Consider the following 20,444-nt stretch of genomic DNA (forward strand, 5'->3'; position numbering starts at 1 on the left):
CACTAACATCCTATCCTCAGCCATGAAGACAGATGCAAATAATTCATTTGGTTTCTCTGCAATGACCATATCTTCTTTGAATGTTCTTGTATCATCTTGATTGTCCAAGAGCCCCCCACTGGCTTTTAGCACACTTCCTGCTTCTGTTGTACTTAAGAAAATTAGTATTTAGTTTACTACTACTCTTTGAGTTTTTGGCTAGCTGTTCTTCAAATTTCTTTTTGTACTTCCTTATATTTTTTTTTATACTTCATGTGAAGAGTTTGCTCCTTTCTGTTTTCCTCATTAGGCTTTAACTTCCACGTTTTAAACGATGCCTTGTTCTCTCTCGTGGCTTCTTTTACTTGGTTGTTACGCCAAAGTGGCACTGTTTTTGGTTGTCTTTATCTATTTTGTGTGTATTTGTTTCTTTGTTGTATACATTTAAGTTAAACATCTATTTATTATATTGTCTTTGAAAAGTTTCCATGCTGCTTGCAGGGATTTTACTTTTGGCTCTGCATCTTTTAATCTTAATTTAACTAGCCTTCTCATTTTTATATAGCTCCCCTTTCTGAAATTAAATGCCATGGTGTTGGGCTGTTGTGGTGTTTTTTCCACCACAGGGATGTTGAACTGAAAATAGTGACCATAATATATAAGTTGGTCTAGTTTATTCACCTCTTGGACCACATTCTGTCCTAAGCAGAGCACTAAATCAAGAATTGCCTCTCCTCTTGTGGGTTCTGGAACCAGCTGTTCCAAGAAGCAGTGATTTAAAGTGTCTACTTTATCTCTACATCCTATCCTGAGGTGAAAATTCCCCCATTATTGTTTTTATAGCCTCTCTAATCTTTCTTAGCATTTTTCACAGTCACTCTCACCATCCTGAATAGTGATAGAAATGTAGCCGTGTATCCCTATTGCCAGGGCTTGCCAAGCCGCAGCGAGCCCTGCTTGCCAGCCACACGGTTCAGCACATGCCGCATGCGCAAACCGCTCTGCACATGCACTGATTGCCCTGCAGCTCCGTGCCAGGCTATAATCTACTCACCCATGGCGAGTAGATTACCTAAACTGTCGAGCCCTGCCTATTGCTATATTCATATTAGAGCATGGAATTACTGTATATAAAGATTCTTTGGAACAGTTTTGATTAAATTAAGATTTGTACTTCATTTGATACTAGGGTCTCTGTCACATATATTGCCACTGCTCCACTGTCATGACCCATTCTGTCTTTCTGATATATTTTGTACCCTGATATTACTGTGTCCCACTGATTATCCTCATTCCATCACGTTTCTGTGGTGTTCATTAGATCAATATCCTCATTTAATATGAGGTTCAGTAGTTCATCTATCTTATTATTTAGACTTCTAACATTTGTATATTAGTACTTTTTAAAGAATATTTCATTTTTATTAATATGCTTACTTTGAATCCTATAACTTTTTTCATTTTATATATTGTAAGTCTCTGAAACAGTAATTACATAAGCATTATTTCAAAGGACTAATTTCAAGAGTCAAACAATATTTCAATATATGCAAGACTGTAAAGAGAAAAATCTCTTCCTGCTAAAGCAAGTTCACTAAAAAAACAGGCAACTGAAAAGAGACCTATTAGCTAATACTACCAAAATACATTTGAATAACCTTTATGTTAAGAAATAAGTAAGACGAATAATTCTTGAATATTCGTTAGTATCAGGATTATTTGTATAAGAATATAGTCACTTGCCTTCAGAAAAAAATTCTAGTTAATACTCCATATTCTATTTTCTAGTTTATCAAAGTCCAGTGTTCAGTTTATATTTAATATTACATCCAAAATAACTTTTGGGTACTTGAATTGCAACTTTTGTTTAACAGTTAAGAAATGTTAGAATTAAAGTTTTGTTAGAATTAAAGTTTCTTGTACAGCTTTAATTGATCATCTCGTGTGTATGCATTATGTCTTGAAGTGATTGTATTTGCTGGATAGCCACGGACTGCTGAGACTAGGTTCAATGCTAAATTTCGGAGGGGAACATCCTGTAGTGGCTACACACCTTTGTATCTGTGTGTCGTCTTCTTACCTGGCTCTTCTTACCTGGCTCTTTCTATCCTCCTTCCTCCCAACTTTTCCAATCCTGTTTCTGTTTTCCCCATCTTCTTTCCTAATCCATCTGCATTTCAGTGAGGCTGCTTCTTTCTCTATGCAGTCTGGGAGCCAGCAGGTAGGTCACGGCGTACGAGAAAGTCTTACTGTCGTTTCTGGTGCCAGAAACCTCAGTTGTTGTGAAGTCCTCAGTTGCTGAGAGAGTTTTATTCAGCCATGAAGCTGGAGGGTGGAACGTGCTCAGCTGCTTTGGAGATGGCCTGTATGCATCCTGGTCAGAACTAGGAGCTACTTTGCTATGTAGATTTAGTGTTCCATATTCCAAACACCCAAACCTATGTACTTACTATTCTACATAAATGAACGTAATGGAATGAACAATTTTTCTTACTCTTGCTTTGATTTCTTCTGTACAGAAAATAGCAAAAACAAATGTCCACTTTGTGAAATTATGGTAGTACCTCAGATCAGCTGTAAACTATTTATTATACAGAAGTGAACTTATCAGTTGCTAATGTGCTTACACTGAGGTCTTGCTTACGCTACTGCTGTGGGATTGATCTGCCAGGGTTTATAAGGAGTAAAGACCCGCTCTCTTGACCTCTGATCACACCCCCATTGACTCCAGTATTTCATCAGAGCAAGAAGAGTTTCTCCTGTTGACACTCACTGCAGTGTCCCCCACTGTGAAAGTCAAATTAAGGTACAATGACTCCCACTATGCAGTTGACGTAGCTGGAGTTGTGTCTCTTTAGTTTGACATTGATTCCTACTGTAGACCTGGCCTGAGAATTCAGAAAGCGTACCACATGAGTTGGGGAACAAATGGGCATAATATGCACGTGTCAGCAGTATAAAAATGATCCAGGTAGATGGTTAAATGTGTAACCCACTTCAGTAGTGAAATCCATGTCCTCTCTTCATAGGTCCAAATCTACCAATGGCAACTGTTGATATCAAAAATCCAGAAATTACAACTAACAGATTTTATAGTTCACAAGGCAACAATATTTCATATACCAAAGAGAAGAAAAAGGGAAAAGTGAAAAAGAAGAGATTGACAAAGGCAGATATTGGAACTCCGAGCAACTTCCAGTAAGGACACTTGTATTACTGTTTGTTTCATGCTTAGGAAAAAGTTCATTCACATAAATATGGCTTGTTTAAATGGTCATTAGCAAATTAGCCCTACATTTCATATTGATATCTTAATCAACAAAGAATGGGCAGAGGAGAGGGAATATAGTGAGCTCAATAAAGGTGAGGAAAAACAGGATAAAATGTATCCTTTTACCAAATGTGATGCTTAAATTCTTTGAAGCAGGAATCATTTTCTGTTTGTGCAGTGCCTTGTGCAATGGGGTCTTAGCCTGTGACTGGGGCTTCTAGGCCCCACCACAATATAAATAATAAAAAGAAGCACTCCCTCCAGAAATAGGGAGAAGCTAAATTGTCACCTAAAGGAAGGAAAAACTCAGTGACCATCAGGCTTAGTCTGTTAGAGTATGTCTATACTTGCTCCCTAGTTCGAGCTAGGGATGCAAATGAAGGCGACTGAAATTGCTAATGAAGTGGGGATTTAAATATCCCGAGCCTCATTAGCATGATCTCACCAATGTGTTACTCTGCTCAACAGCTGATTCAAACCAGGAAGTGCATGCCGGGACGCGTTAGTTCAAACCAAACCCCTTGAGTAACGTTTTTTGAGGAGTAATGTACGTTCGAACCAAAGGGTTTGGTTCAAGCTAACGTGTCCTGGTGCGCACTTGCTTGTTCGAATCAGCTGTTGAACGGAGTAACGCGTTGATGAGATCATGCTAATGAAGCGCGGGATATTTAAATCCCCTCTTCATTAGCAATTTCGGTCGCCAAGCTGACATCCCTAGCTCGAAGTAGGGAGCAAGTGTAGCTGAAATCCCTAAGGGTATGTCTACTTGTGGCCCCGTAGTGGTGGAGCTCCATGGGGACAGATATCTAGCATAAATACAAGTTAACAATAATTTATCAGTTGCACTAGTGGAGTTTATCTTTGCTTAAACTTACACTAGTGTGCACTGTTGTCACACCAATGGCTAATTACATATGACTGTAACAATGGCAAAATTCCTATTCGGGGGGTGGGGGAGAGGACATTTATAACATTTTTCCTCTGTTTTTTTTACTTTGGTGCATGGTCTTATGTGTGTGTACTGTGTATATATACATTTTTAACTGAGACTGTCATCTCTATGACATGAATTGGATTTCTTTAAATTTACTTTTTTAGACACCATTAACACAAACAAACTTTGAAAGAACCTGAGAATTATGAGTCTGATAAGATACTTAAATTCAGACAAAGGCTACTTGCTGTATCATGCCAGATACACATTTACTGTGTCGTGTCTTCATCAATATAAAGTGGATACAACTTTGCAATTGCTGCTTAGTTTTCCAGTAGAAATAACCTAGTATTCTGGGATAAATCTGTAATACAGGCAGTCCCTGGGTTACGTACAAGATAAAGACTGTAGGTTTGTTCTGAAGTTGAATCTGTATGTAAGTCGGAACTGGCGTCCAGATTCAGCCGCTGCTGAAACTGATCAGCGGCTGATTCCAGGAAGCCCCGGGCAGGGGCTTCTGGTCAGTTTCAGCAGCGGCTGACTTGGGGACGCCTGGGGCAGAGCAGCTGGGGCGCTGCTGGGTTGGTCCAGTAGCGCCAAGTAGCGGTGCTGCAGGACCAACCGGCAGCGCCTCACCTGCTCTACCACATGCCCGGGGCTTTGCTCCCCGTGTCCCTGGTCTGCTGGGGGGGGGGGGGGGGCGCGCAGCTAGTGCCCCCCCCCCCAGCAGTAGCTGCGCGCGCGCCCCCCCCCAGCAGACCAGGGACACGGGGAGCAAAGCCGCAGCGGCGGGGTCCTGCGCCTCTGAGGTTTTGCTCTGACAAAGCCTCAGAGGCGCGGGACCCCTCCGCCTCCCCGGCTTTGCTCCAGGTGTCCCTGGTCTGCTGGAGACGGTCCCCAGCAGACCAGAGGCACCCGGAGCAAAGCGGCAGCAGCGGCGTGGTGCCGTGCCTCTGAGGCTTTGCTCTGGCAAAGCCTCAGAGGCGTGGGACTCCGCTGCCGCTGCCTCTTTGCTCGCGGTGCCTCTGGTCTGCTGGGGACCGTCTCCAGCAGACCAGGGACACCGGGAGCAGCTTTTCTCGCCCCGGAGGTCGAGGTGGCGGGACCGCTGCGCTCTGGGCGGTCCCACTGCCTGCGAGCTTCGGGGAGAGAGAGAAAGCCCCGTTCGTAAGTGCGGATCCGACGTAAGTCAGGGACTGCCTGTACATGCTTTTGTTACAAACATAAGGCAGTTCTAATGCTTGATACTATCAAGACAGGCATGGCAGATTTTGCATAATTGATTGACTATAGATATAAGTATTGTGGTTAAAGTACTGAGTTACTGAGCATCATAATTAGAGTTAGTTGGGAAAAATTCCAGTAAAACATTTTTTCATCATAATTGGCTGATTCATCAAAAATGAAATCTTATTACTTGTCTAGCTAACTAGAATCTGGTCAGTTTCAACACTGCTGTTTGTTGGTGGGCAACAGTGAAGTGACGAGTAACGTCTGTTTCAGTCAACACCTGCAAAGGCTTTCAGGGTCCTTGGTTCTACTTCAGTTTGTCATGCAGGCAGCTAGAGAGCTCAGCTAATAGTTTGTTTTGAAAGTCACATTTTTATCCGGCCAAAACATTTTTCCTGAAACTCAAATTTCACAAACCTACAATTTGGCTTCTCTGCTAGTTCTAAACATAATACATGTCACACATATCTACTGTAAATCCAAGATGAACCTGCCTTAACTGAAGATGTAGTTTTCAAACCAATCTACTTAATGCATGTGTACGCAGCTAACAAAACTGGTTTCAAAGAGAACACCTGTTAGTTACACAAGTGCAACTTTCTTGTGTAGACAAGGCCTTACTTTACAGTGCCGTGTATGTGAATTTTTTTTATTTAAAATGAATATTTATTGGAAAGAATAATGTAGCATTTTCCAGAATAACTTTGGCCAATACATAAAGATGATCTGCATAGTATTTCTTCATGTTTTTGATTAAAGATTTTTGTAAACAGTTTTTCATCCCACTAGCAATGACCATGAATACTTAAATAAGTGAATATACAAATGTTGTCATGATCTATCCAGCTTTAAGACTTTTGAGGAGCAGTCTGAAATATACGATTAGCTCAAAGTTTTTTCATTTAATATCTGTTACTTGTATAGTTAGCTGAAATTATTAGGAGTGAACTATATATGTAATTATATTTGATATGAGAATAGGTTTATGTAAATGCTTGTCAGATGATTTAAATAGATAGCTCATGCATCCCTTCACATGAATGTTTAGAGTAATAACATGATTAGAAAGGGGTCTTTCTAGTATAGCCTTCTGTTCATTTTGTCCTTACCTAAAAGACTTCTAATTAAGCGGATTACTTTTTGGTCTTAAAGACCTTTAAGTCAATTTGTATCATTCTTGTAAGGAAATATTGGTATTATGATAGCGCCTAGACCCCAGTGTCCTAATATACATATGAAGGCAGTCCGGCCTTGATTAACTCTATCTGAAGTATAATGTGTGCCTTCTGGATATGTCATCTGCTGTATTTTTATGACTGTCCTGACTTACTGAGGTTGTGTGTAATCTCCGCTTCATTTTTAAAAACATGTCATTAGTCCTTGTTTTTGTCAGAAGATGTTCCAATATGTTTTGTCCAAGATGTTCCAGATTCTGGCTTGCATATTTATACCTGCCTCTGGAAATTTCCACTACATGCATCTGACGAAGTGGGTCTTTGCCCACAAAAGCTTATGCTCCTACACTTCAGTTAGTCTATAAGGTGCCACAGGACTCCTCGCTGCTTTTGCAAATTTCAAAATAAGGTATTTTGAAATATGCTATACAATTTACATAGCTCAAATTGCATAGCTCAACTAAGGGTACACGCTACTGTGTAGATGTACCCTAACTGTTTTAGGCTGTGTCTAGACTACATTCCTTTCGACAGAGGGATGTAAATTAGCCACTTTGAAACCGCAAATGAAGCGGGGATTTAAATATCTTGCAATTCATTTGAATGAAAGTGGCTAATTTACATCCATCTGTCGAAAGAGGAATGTAGTATAGACACAGCCTTAGTGTCTAGATGGAAGTGGGAGAGAAACCTTCGCAGATGGGAACTGAGAATTGCTTAAGAAAGGAAATGCAGAGAGTAGAACAGAAACACCAAGACAAGGAAAAGGAGGAGTAATGGAGAAAGGAGCAGTTGGTAAGGGATGAACATAAATGGTGGTGCCCAAAGAAGGGCCAGTGCATTTTCCCACTATGAGATTAAATGTGACTATAAATAATTTTAATAGGAGCCAGAAATGTTACTATATAAATGCCAAAATCTATCCTTGAGCTTTGTGCAAGCCTCCAGTTAACATCAGTGTATTATGGGGTGGTATAAGGTCATAAATTTATACCTCACCCCATAACAGAAAGCACTGGAATTTGGACCTCTCCACCAAATGGGTGACTCTTGTGATCTGGAACTCCTGGAGTCCTGGAACAGTTTAATCACAAGACTCATTATATCTCTGACATGGATTCAATTAATTTCTTTAATTTTTTTTTTTTAAGGCACATTGGACATGTTGGTTGGGATCCAAACACAGGTTTTGATGTAAGTAAATTCCGTATTCTCCATAACATATCAGGTGGTCAAAGGCAGTGCTTTTGACTAAGTTCTCAAGAATGGCATCAAACACCAAAAGTTTCAATTCATGGTTACTGTGATGCTACAGAATTGTGTGCTCTGGAACAATTATAGGGGGAGGGAAGATATTAAAAGGATTTGATTGAGGGAAATATTTGTAGAATGCTAGTTAATCTTATTTTATGCTTAATATTTCCCCACCAAGAAAGTTCTGTCCCTATTAAGGAATTCAGCACAGAACTCGGTGCTTGTCTCATTTTTAGTTTAGCTGTTCTTCATAGTTAGATGACATTTTTAATTTAAAAAAAAGTTTAAAATAATCTTTCTTCTGTTTACTTCAGATGAGAAAACAGTATCCATAAATAAATTATAATACTAACGTGTATGACTTACAGGTGAACAACTTGGACCCGGAACTGAAAAAACTATTTGATTTGTGTGGAATTTCAGAGGCTCAATTAAAAGACAAAGAAACATCAAAGGTGATATATGATTTCATTGAAAAAACAGGAGGAGTAGAAGCTGTTAAAAATGAGCTGCGTAGGCAAGGTGAGTCTTCTGCTACTAAAGCATCAAACTGAGCTATTTGATTTTTAAAGTACTTTCCATTGAATATTTTATTTATGGTTTTGTGACATCATAAATATTTAAAGAGATGCTTGAAAAAAATCCATTGCTGCTGTCAGTTCAAAATAAAGAACATGGTTGAGACAACAAATATAAGAGGGATAGAAGCACTTTAAGCTACTAGTACTTTAGGTAATGAACCTTCCAATATACAGAGGCCTACAAAATGTTCTCAACTCGGTAGCAGAAGTATGGCTTGTTAATCAAAGGATCTCAGAGTTAAATTTCTACTGGAACTTCATTCATAAATGAGCCTTTTTCATAACACAATATATTTAAGAACATAAAATGGGCCATACTGGGTAAACCAAAGGTCTGTCTAGCCCAGTATCCTGGCTTCTGACAGTGGCCAGTACCACATGCTTCAGAGGGAATAAACAGAACAAATAATCATCTAATAATCCAGCCCTATTGCCCCATTCCAGCTTCTGGTAAATAGAGACTAGGGGCACCATCTCTGCCTATCTTGGCTAATAGTCATAGATGGACCTATGTTCATAAACCTAGTTCTTTTTTTTTAACCCTGTTATAGTCTTAGCCTTCACAATATCCTCTGGCAAGGAGTTCCCAGGGTTGGCAGTGCATAGTGTAAAGAAGTACTTTCTTTTGTTTATTTTTAAACCTGCGGCCTATTAATTTATTTGGTGACCCCTACTTCTTGTGTTATTAGCAGTAAATAGCAATTCCTTATCTATTTTCTCTACACCAGTCATGATTTTATAGACCTCAATCGTATTCTCCCTTAGTCATCTCTTCTAAGCTGAAAAATTAGTTTTTAGTAATCTTTTGCTGTACAGAAGCTGTTCCATACCGTTAATAATTTTTGTTGCCACTTTCTGAACTTTTTCTTGTTTTAATACATCTTTTTTGAGAAGGGGTGACCGTATCTGCACAATAATAAAAATGTGAGCAAATCATGGATTTTGTATAGAGGCAATAATTATATTTTCGGTTGTCTTATCCTTTCCCAACATTGTGTTCACTTTTTTTAACTGCCGCCATACACTGAGTAGATGTTTTTAGAGAACTGTCCACCTTGACTCCAAGTTTTCTCTTTTGAGTGGTTAATAGCTAAATTATACCCAGTCATTTTATATTAATTGTTGGGATTGTTTTCCATGTGCATCACTTTGTATTTATCAACCTTGAATTTCATCTACTATTTTATTGCCCAGTCACCCAGTTTTGTGAGATCCTTTTGTCATATCAGTCTGCTTGAGACTTAACTATCTTGAATAGTTTTATATCATTTGCAAACTTTGCCACCTCACTGTTTACCCCTTTTTTCTGGTTCATTTATGAATATGTTGACTAGGACTGGTCCCAGTACAGACACTTGGAGGACACCACTATTTACATTTCCCCATTCAAATATTTTTGCCGTTGTATTTATCTGTTATTTTTCATTACGTCTGGATGGAACTATAGTGGTAGGATGGTATCTGCTAAAAATACACTGATACTATCAAAAGTCAAAATGTCCTGGTGAATGCTGTTGCAGTTATAATAGTTTCAGTCTGCTTGGCAAATTGCTTCGGTGAACAAATATAGTTACAAGGTTTCAGAGTATGGTAACTTGTTACATTTATTCTCTAGGTCCCCCACGTTGGAGTGGTATGTACTGAGCTGTCATTTAAGCATAAATCACTAAACATGTATGGTGTGACGGTGTGACCCTTTCTTAATGGATAAGTGGTAGGCCATTTATTAACAATTGCACAGTAATTGTGACACTAAAACAAATCTAATAATAAAAAAACCACCGTTCTGTTTTGGTTTACCATTGAAATTTGGCTTGAATTAGGACTTTTTGTAAAATATTGGGTCTGCAAATTTTCAGTTGTATTTGTCTCCTTTTAAAGTTTGCCTATTTTAAACTTAAAATGCATATTGTATACCAGATTTTGAAACTATTGACCATGTTAGTCTTTGAGTTGCTTCTTTACCTGTCTTTGGTGTTTTACAGATAACATATAATGCTAACTTTTACTCTGTGTGCATTAACTTAATTTCCAAAACTTTGCATGGGTGGAGTTAAACAGAAAGATGCTGCTTCATGTTATCGTGCATGAGAAATACAATGGGGCATCTCCTTTGTTAGAAGTAGCTCAGTAGTCCTAAAGGCCTTAATTTTGGCCACTAAGTAGCTTTTTAATCTCTAGCTTTTGTATATAATGTACAAGTTAATGTTCATTCTTGACTGCTGTTTGTAGTACCCTCTGATTTTTCAATAGAAAACCACTCTTCACCTCCCTTGTGTTTTTTTTCATTTTCTGTTTTACTGCAAAATTCTCTGCTTATAGATGTCATTAGGCCTGATAGGATGCTGGGTAGAGGTTTGAGTCCTTTGCCGGTTGTAAGGATGTCATTATGTGGATCATAAGCCTGGTCTTATCAGGTAATCTTGTCGACTACATGCATTCCCCCCAGCTCCCTCTGTATCAGGCCTCAAGGGAGGGAAGTGGGAACTGATGCCTGTGGGGAGCACAGAGAGGCAGCAGCGCAAAGGGTGAGCGGGATAGGCTGGAGCCATTATGCGTGGGGAACCAGCTTTCAAGCCAGTTCCCTGTGTGTAGCAGCTCCCGCAGACGCACCTGCCGCCCCCCATCCCTTGCTACCTCATACAGAGGCAGCGGCAGGGTGGCACTAGACAGGAGCTTTTAAGCCAGCCCCCAGCACCAACTTCCTGGTGCTGCCTGTCTTTCCCCCCCCCCCCTTCTCACCCTGTACTGCTGCTTCTACCCCAGCTGCTGTTACTGAGAGGCTGCTGTGAAGGGGGTCTCCCTGTGGACAAAGGCTGGGGCTGCTGCCACCCTATATCAGACACAGCAGCACAGGGCAGCAGGCAGCTGGTTTGCATGAGGAGCTGGTTTTTAAACTGGCTTCCCTTGCGGACCATCTCCCGCCTTCCTCCCCACGCTGCTGCTCCCTGAGAGTGGGGCTGGAGGTACATTGGTTGTGTAACTGCTAAGATATCACGTGGTTACACGACTATTCAATTACATGATATCTAACGTCCCGAACAGTTGAACCTCTGGTCTTGCATCATCCATGGTCCGGCATGATTTAAGTTAACCGGATGTCCGTTTACTATGGTGTAAGTCCCATAAAGTTTGTTTACAGCCATCCATCCTGGCTCTCCGTGTTCTGTGCTCTTTAGCTCTAATGTATCCCTAAATATCTTCTAACAGCCCAATAAGCAGAGAGAAGTGTCGCTAATGCTGCTAGTCAATATTGACCACCTATGGGTTGGCAAATTCTCTGGTTTGCACCAGTCAGATCCTGAGAGTGCTAGACTGGAGAAGGTTAGCCTGTTGCTGATTTTGAAATACAGGCAGTCCCCGACTTACGCGGATCCGACTTATGTCGGATCCGCACTTACGAACGGGGCTTTCTCGCACCGGAGGTCGTGGTGGCGGATTGCTACCTGTGAGCTCCGGGGCGAGAGAGCCCAGTTCGTAAGCTGCTCCGGTGCCCCTGGTCTGCTGGAGACCGTCTTCAGCAGACCAGGGGCACCGGCAGGTTCCCGCGCTTCTGAGGCTTTGCCAGAGCAAAGCCTCAGAAGCGCGGGGAACCGCCGCTACTGCCGCTTCAGTCCCGGTGCCTGTGGTTTGCTTGGGACGGTCCCCAGCAGACCACAGGCACTGGGACTGAAGCTGCAGCCGCGGCGGGGTCCCGCGCCTCTGAGACTTTGCCAGAGCAAAGCCTCAGAGGCGCGGCACCCCGCTGCCGCTGCGGCTCTGCTCCCCATGTCCCTGGTCTGCTGGGGAGGGGGGCGGCGCGCAGCTAGTGTGCCCCCCCCTCACCCCAAGCAGACCAGGCTTTTGTTTTGGACCCTGGGGCAGAGCAGCTGGGGCGCTGCCGATTGGTCCTGCAGCGCCGCTCTGGGCATTACTGGACCAACCCAGCAGCACCCCATCTGCTCTGTCCCAGGCGTCCTATGGGGTGCTGCTGGGTTGGTCCAGTAGCACCGAAGATCGGCGCTACTGGAGCAACCCAGCAGCACCCCAGCTGCTCTGCCCCAGGCGTCCCCAAGTCAGCTTCTGCTGAAACTGACCAGCGCTGACTACAGGAAGCCCGAGGCAGAGTTGCTCTGCCCCGGGCTTCCTGGAATCAGCTGCTGATCAGTTTCAGCAGCAGCTGACTTGGGGACGCCTGGGTTTCTTAAGTTGATTCTGTATGTAAGTCAGAACTGGCGGTCAGTTTCAGCAGCGGCTGAATCTGGACGCCAGTTCCGACTTACATACAGATTCAACTTAAGAACAAACCTACAGTCCCTATTTTGTACGTAACCCGGCGACTGCCTGTAGTGGAAATAAGTAATTTTTTGGAGGTTTCTTTCTCCTAACTCTTGCAGAATTGATTTTTTTGAAAGCAAGGTTCTCATTAGAAGGTTTTAAGAAACTTAAGAGTGGCCCTGTGGCGCCTTAGAGAAAAGGTGGGAAATAATTTTAGCTGGGAGGAACACTTCACTAATTTTTTAAGTGGGCCTGGACTATCCTAGAAGGGGTGGGGCATCTGTCCGAAGGGTCAGGGTCAGGACATTTCTGTGCTCCTCCCTCCTTCCCCCCCATGGATCCTGATTGGCTTGGGGGCGGGGGAGTGTGTGAAGTCTTTATTCTTGCCCTCCCCTCACCTAGAGAGTCCCCTCTAGGCACCTGTCCCCTTGCAGGACAGGAGGAGACTTTGAGTGCTCTCCTGCCCCCAAGCCCTGATTGGCCTGGCAGTGGGGGAGTGGCAGGGCATCCGAGGGCCAGGTCTGGCCCAAGGAGGCCCCTTTGCCCACCCCTGCTTTAGAGACTAACAAAAATGTAGATCATGAGCTTTTGTGGAGAAAACCTACTTCCTCAGATGAGCTGAATGCTTAATTTTTGCCAATAAACAGAGTAGTTTGGTTTAGTTACAATCAGGCTTTGATAGCTTTTATCTCTTCCTCGGAATGTTTCACTAAGATACTGAGTTTATTTTTCTGGTGTAAGGTTTCTCCAAGTTAATACAGTTTGAAAAATCAATAAGTTATTCAGCCATTCCTTTGATGCATGCAAAGAAAGAAATGTTCTGAACAAACAAGTGAGCCATCAGATTGGCTTTCACTATGTTTTTTCCCCTTTAGATATCAGTCTAATGCACATGATAAATAAACATTGTGTCTCAGTGAGATTTTAATACTATTCTATCAAACAAGTGGATTACAACAAGCTACGGAGGCACATGCCATCTGAGCAATGGAAAAGTTGTATATTTTTTTCCACTAATGCAGAAAAATGTGCATAACTCTTACTGAAGATGTTACATGTGGTGATGGTGACCTCTAGTGGCCAGAGGGAAAAGAGGATCCTGTTCAGCATTCCCACAGTTTCAGAGTGGTAGCCGTGTTAGTCTGAATCTGCAAAAGCAATGGGTCCTGTGGCACCTTATAGACTAACAGATTTATTGGAGCATAAGCTCTCATGGGCAAAGACCCACTTCATCAGATGCATGTCATCACGAAAGCTTATGCTTCAATAAATCTGTTAGTCTATAAGGTGTCACAGGACTCCTCATTGCATTCCCACAGTACCACACATACTCTTAATACCAAGAATGTTGTCAACATTGATTTCTGATGCAAGAAAAAAATCTATGAAGTTGAGGTGTGCGCAGGGATTGGAATAACCCCCTCCTCTTTTGCAAGGTAGGGAGAGAGAATGGCAAGGAGAGACCAGCCCTCCTTCAGAGGGGAGGAAGTGAATGTTGAACCTGTTGGCACACAAACCTTTTCTTTGCAATGCTATTCCTGCTTCACTTACAGGAGGAATGGTTGGAAATGCCGCAATCTCCTCACTGAGGCACCAGTGCCTCTTGTAGCCCCTGATTCAAATTCCTTTTCCTAATGATTTGACTATAATCAAACCTTATTCTTCAGGGTATCAGACAGTGACAGACTAGAGGTCAGAGAGCCTCCTCCCTACCCCTGGTGTATAATTGACCAGATGGGTTCTTGTAACTTTTCCTTTGAGGCATTGGGAATTGGCCTTATCTGGACTCTTGGGACCAGATGGGATGGACCAGTGCTCTGAGGTGTTACAGATTAGGGAAATAAGCAAGTAAAGGAGTTGACTACTCATATTCCGCCCCCTCCTTGCTGCCTCTGTATCAGAGGCAGCAAGGAATGGGGGGAAGCAGGAGTCAATGCTGGGGGAGCCGGCTTAAAAGCTAGTTCCTCCCCCCCCAGCAACCGTTCCTCGGTGCCACCTGCCCCACCCCTCACTCTGCTCAGAGGCAGTGTGAGGGTAATGCAGGGGAGGCAGCCCTGAAGCAGCCAGCTCTGGACCCTCTCCCGACCTTCTCTGCAGACGAGCTGCTGGACCCGGCACAATCCAGATTTGAGCAAGCCCGGCTTAGTCCCAGCTCACACCAGGTCTGGTAGCTACCCCCCACTGTGGCTCTGCGGTTTAAATGTAATATGAGCCAGGCTACACAAAATTGTATAAACTATACTATTAGCCAGTTACCTGCCCTTTAACATCCTTAGTACAGATAATTATCTGTCTTAGATGCGTGGCTCATGTGTCTTGCTCACATGCTCGGTGGCACATAATCAGCAGATATGGAATCTGGAAAGAATTTCCCCCAGCTCATATTGGCAAGGAATTTAAGATTTTTTTTTTTCATCTTTTCTTGTAATATAGATGGCTGGTAGATTTATGTGGATTTTTCTGACCTCTTCAGTTTTCTGACACTGCAGACATTGGCAGCATCTGGTTTCTCCTGTTCTTTGCATGTGGCACGCCACAGCTTGCTCTCTGGAAGATAGAAATGTTTTATTGTTAATTTAGATTATTGACTTAGGTATGGGGTGTCTCAATGAAATCTAATGGTCTGTGATGCGCAAACAAATAATCCATATTATTCTCAAACAATTAAATATGATCCATATAGCTAAGTAATTAAATAAAGTAAGCAAACTCTAATATCACACAAGTCATTAGATCAGATGCTGGTCAGTTTCAGCAGTGGCTGAATCGGGGAAGCCAGGAGCAGAGCAGCTCCAATTGTCTGGCTGCCCGGAGCACTTCTGGGTTCCTGTTGGTGCCGGACCATCAGATGCCGGACCGATGGAATTTTACTGTATTAGGGTTCCATTCAATAAGTATTAATGTCTTAAAATATTTCCGTATACAAAAAATAGAATGGATATTCTGGGAAGTTCTTACCCAATGATACCTAACACCATAAGACCCAGGTTATGGTTTATGGCTGGCTTGTTTATGTTTGCCCCCCCCAAAAAAAGTGCAGGTCTGATAGTTGGTGGTATATCTGTTCTCGTAAAATACACGAGAAAGATGATACATGGAGAGTCTTTTAGTTTGGAAAAAAGAAGATTAAGGGGGGACATGATAGCGGTTTTCAAATATCTAAAAGGGTGTCACAAGGAGGAAGGCGAAAATTTGTTCCTCTTGGTTTCTGAGGACAGGACAAGGAGTAATGGGCTTAAAGTGCAGCAGGGGAGGTTTAGATTGGACATTAGGAAAAAATTCCTAACTGTCAGGGTGGTCAAATATTGGAATAAATTGCCAAGGGAGGTGGTGGAATCTCCCTCTCTGGAAATATTTAAGAACAGGTTAGATAGACATCTGTCAGGGATGGTGTAGACGGAGCTTGATCCTGCCTTGAGGGCGGGGGGCTGGACTCGATGACCTCTCGAGGTCCCTTCCAGTCCTATTATTCTATGATTCTATGATTCTCAGCATACAGATATCTTTGTAAAATACTTGGCAGACGTTATTTAGCATTGTTCTACCCCTTCATATGCAGCTCAGGTGGAATGACTTGGGATAAGAATTTTGTGTAACATCTAACTAGGCTCTATCTTGTGCTTTGTTTCAGCTCCCCCACCCCCGCCGCCATCCAGAGGAGGACCTGCTCCTCCTCCTCCACCGCCTCCACATAGCTCAGGGCCACCGCCTCCTCCTGCAAGAGGCAGAGGAGCTCCACCTCCTCCTCCTTCAAGAGCTCCCACAGCAGCACCTCCACCCCCACCTCCATCTAGACCAGGTGCAGCAGTGCCCCCTCCTCCTCCAAATAGGATGTATCCTCCTCCACCTCCATTGCATTCATCATCTGCACCATCTGGCCCGCCTCCACCGCCTCCACCACCATCAAGTGGGTCAGGTGTGCCACCACCACCTCCTCCACCACCTCCCCCTCCTGGTCCTCCTCCGCCACCTGGCTTTACTTCAGAGGTTGATCACCAAATTCCAGCTCCTGCAGGAAACAAGACAGCACTCTTAGATCAAATCAGAGAAGGTGCCCAGTTAAAGAAAGTAGAACAGAACAGTCGACCTGTGTCCTGCTCAGGAAGAGATGCGCTGTTAGACCAGATACGACAGGGTATACAGCTGAAGTCGGTAAGTATCTGTCTTCTGTGTTAGTTTTGGAAATTTGGAGCAATAGCAAGTGGGGTTTTTTTTGGGGGGGGGGGCTTCTTGGGAGTATTAGGGTATTGGTATGTTTTTATTTTTTGTTAAATCTTAGGCCGTCTCTCTTTATTGTTCTGTCGTGGCTGTTGCCACACGAATTAAAATTGATTCTCCATTTTGCATATTTGACTTTTGGCCTACCTCTGAAATCCTTGAGAGATTTTTGCTATAAAACTCTGGTATGGACTATAGTTGGTTGTGTCCTTCAATGAATTTTTCCATTAATTTTTGGACAAATGAAATAATAAAAATGAAGACTTCTTAGTGCACCTTCTAGATCTTCGTTTGAAAAACAGATTGTTTTATTTCTATTGTAATTATTTAGTACACAGGTAATGTCCAATTCCATACTTCTGACATTGCAGCCAAATGATGGGTTTTTTTTTTTAAATATTGGTTTAGTTGTGCCAGCATGATGCATCAGATTATACTGACCTTTGGGAAGAAAATCCATGCTTTATTAAAGTCTTTAATAAAGAGTTGAGTTTCATGGGAGACAGCACCTAGATTTCACTTTACAGGCAGTCCCCGACTTACGTGGATCCGACTTATGTCGGATCCCTAGATACGAACGGGGTGAGGCAACTCCCACACATGCGCAGCAGCATTCCCGGGGCTGGCTCACCTGGGTCCTAGGATCCTCCTCCTCCTCGGGCCGGCTCCGACTGGGGTCCCGCAGAGCTGCCGGGCAGAGGAAAAGTGCCTCCCCACGCCCGCTGCCCCCCCCACCCCCCGCGGCCTCGCATCCTGCACGCCTCCCCCCTCCCCTCCTGCCAGCAACAGGCTGCCCCCTCCCCTGAGCAACAGGCTGCCGAACAGCAGACAAAAGCAGCCTCTCCGCCCCTCCTCCCCTCTATACATGCGGGGCTCCTGGAGCGCAGCAGCGTCCCCGGGGCTCGCTCACCTGGGTCCTAGAATCCTCCTCCTCCTCTTCGGCCGGCTCCAACTGGCCTCTGCCTGCAGCAGCTGGCCACAGGGACAGGGATCCCGCAGAGCTGCCGGGCAGAGGAAAAGTGCCTCCTCACGCCCGCTGCCCCCCCCCCGCGGCCTCGCAGCCTCCCCCTCCCCCCCTGCCAGCAACAGGCTGCCCCCTCCCCTGAGCAACAGGCTGCCAAACAGCAGACAAAAGCAGCCTCTCCGCCCCTCCTCCCCCTATACATGCTGGGCTCCCTGGGCAAACAAAGACTCCACCAAAACAAACAAAGTGCTGGCCTCATTGTGTTAGCAAAAAAAGGACCCTCCTCCTAGAACCCTGGGTGGTGTGTGGAAATAAAGCTATTAGCTCAAAGCATGGTGCAGAGCTGTTTGGTATTTGATGAGTTACTCCTTTAGTCCTGAGTTTGTCACAGGGACAGAAATAGATGTGAAATCTTCTGAACAGGGGAACAGACAGCAAAACAAACATTAGAGGGGAGTTAACCTTTCCCTATGCTATCCAAAACTAAAAAAAATGTTTGGCTAGAGTTTCCCCTACAATATGTACCAGTTCCGACTTACATACAAATTCAACTTAAGAACAAATCTACAGTCCCTATCTTGTACGTAACCCGGGGACTGCCTGTATTTTACTAAAGCAAATGGAAGAAGAACTCCTGCTAACATAAATCTTTAGGAGATTGGTAAGAGTAGGACTTCCTTTCTGCAAGACTTGGAAATTCTGAAGAAGCGAGGACAAGTCTGTGGAATGCATTTCCTGTTCTTGCTGCTCTTCAAATTATTACTTGTTCTGTTCCTGCAGACTACTCTATATCCATAGGATAACGTTTCCTTCTTGCAGAGTAAGGATCAACAGCGCGGTGACTTACCTTTTAGGTGGTGTTAAAATGTACCCACAGTAATGTTAGCCAAACAGCCTTATGGCAGGCTCAGTTGGGTGGGGATGAGATTAAGTAGATTAAATCTTAGAGGCAGCACAGAAGGAAATTACCAGACAGAAGTCTAAAGATGAAGATTGTAAATTGTAAGTTTAAGACTGTTCTTAAAGTGAGGAAAAGGGATCTTAGTTGTCAATTTTCTTGATTTTGTTTTGCTACAAAAAAAACCTAAACGATCCCAATCATTGCTTATCTATAAAGGTTCTTTATCCATGCAAGATTTTTAAGAATAGAGTTCACTTAGGCAAACCTGCTCATGGGCTTGGATCACTATTCTAGTATTTATGAGGAAAAAGCAGAAGTTGCTGTAATAAGGAAGCATGCTTTATGTATGGCAGTACTTGTGAACTAGACTGTTAGTTAATACAGTAAAACTCCGATGGTCCGGCACTCCTGATGGTCCGGCACAATCAGGAACCCAGAAGTGCTCTGGGCAGCCCGACCATTGGAGCTGCTCTGCCCCCAGCTTCCCCGATTCAGCCGCTGCTAAAAGTGACCAGCAGCTGAATCGGTGAAGCCGGGAGCAGAGCAGCTGGGGTGCTGCCAATAGGTCCCGTAGCGCTGCCCCTCGGCGCTGCGGAACCAACCCGACAGCACCCAAGCTTTCCCCGATTCAACCGCTGCTGATACTGATCAGGGGCTGACTCCAGGAAGCCCAAGGCAGAGCTGCTCTGCCCTGGCTTCCTGGAATCAGCCCCTGATCAGTATCAGCAGCGGCTGACTTGAGGACACCTGGGGCAGAGCAGCTGGGGTGCTACCAGGTTGGTCCAGTAGCGCCGAGGAATGGCACTGCAGGACCAACCCGGCAGCACCCCAGCTGCTCTGCCCCAGGCGTCCCCAAGAGCAGCTGGTGTGCTGGCGGGGGTGGTCTCGCAGCACCAAGGGGCGGCGCTACTGGACCAACCTGGCAGCACCCCAGCTGCTCTGCCGCAGGCGTCCCGATTCAGCTGCTGCTGAAACTGACCAGCAGCAGCTGAATCAGGGATGCCTTGGGCAGAGCTGGACTATCAGAAGGGGGAGGCTATGAGGGTTCTGGGGGGATGCCACCCCATCCCAGACCCCTCATAGCCCCCCCTTCGAATAGTCCGGCATATCTGATAATCCGGCACCCCCTGGGTCCTAAAGGTGCCGGATTATCGGAAGTTTACAGTATTTTTGAAACTGTCAGGAATCTAGTCCCTGGTCATCTTGTCCTAATTTGATGCCTCTGGCTGGAGATTTTATACTCTTGGAGAACTCTTTGGATATAGTTACTACACAGTGCATATGAAGAGAATACAGAGTCAGTAGTTATAGTTGCGGAGGGGCAGAAGTAAGGCTATATGGAAGACTTTAACTGTGAATTTCCAAGCTTTCAAATGTGACTCTTAAGGGATGGGGTTGAATAGAATACTAACCTGATTTTATAAAGTCTTGTATATTTTTGAAAATTTGAAATACCCTTGGTGATGGAGTGTGACAAACATGAGAGCATTTCCAGTCTTCATCCTATCTCTGGGACTAGGCCATTTTCTTTTTTAACTTTGTCCTCTTTTCTGGCCTTCCTGATTCTTCCCCCTCTCCAATCAATCCAGTATTCTACAGTTAAACCTTTTTCCTGACTCTTGACCTCTCCCCTTCTCTTCATTGTTTCCTGGTCTTTACTCCTGAGTTTGACTGCATCCT

General features: G+C 43.9%; 1 protein-coding gene across 4 annotated transcripts in view; it reads left to right on the plus strand.

The window, feature by feature from the left end:
* WASL (WASP like actin nucleation promoting factor) overlaps positions 1-20,444 on the plus strand; it is a 75,413-nt gene that overhangs the window by 49,417 nt on the left and 5,552 nt on the right. For 3 of the 4 annotated variants that reach the window (XM_075928545.2, XM_075928532.2, XM_075928553.2), the window contains exons 6-10: positions 3,009-3,177; positions 7,741-7,783; positions 8,212-8,365; positions 10,040-10,057; positions 16,313-16,833. In XM_075928545.2, coding sequence (XP_075784660.2) covers positions 3,009-3,177; positions 7,741-7,783; positions 8,212-8,365; positions 10,040-10,057; positions 16,313-16,833 — 905 coding nt within the window. The remainder of the gene's footprint in view (positions 1-3,008; positions 3,178-7,740; positions 7,784-8,211; positions 8,366-10,039; positions 10,058-16,312; positions 16,834-20,444) is intronic. The other variant, XM_075928536.2, reaches the window with a different exon arrangement.

This window comes from Pelodiscus sinensis, chromosome 1 (assembly GCF_052426305.1).
Source record: "Pelodiscus sinensis isolate ZL-2025 chromosome 1, ASM5242630v1, whole genome shotgun sequence".
Taxonomy (NCBI): domain Eukaryota; kingdom Metazoa; phylum Chordata; order Testudines; family Trionychidae; genus Pelodiscus; species Pelodiscus sinensis.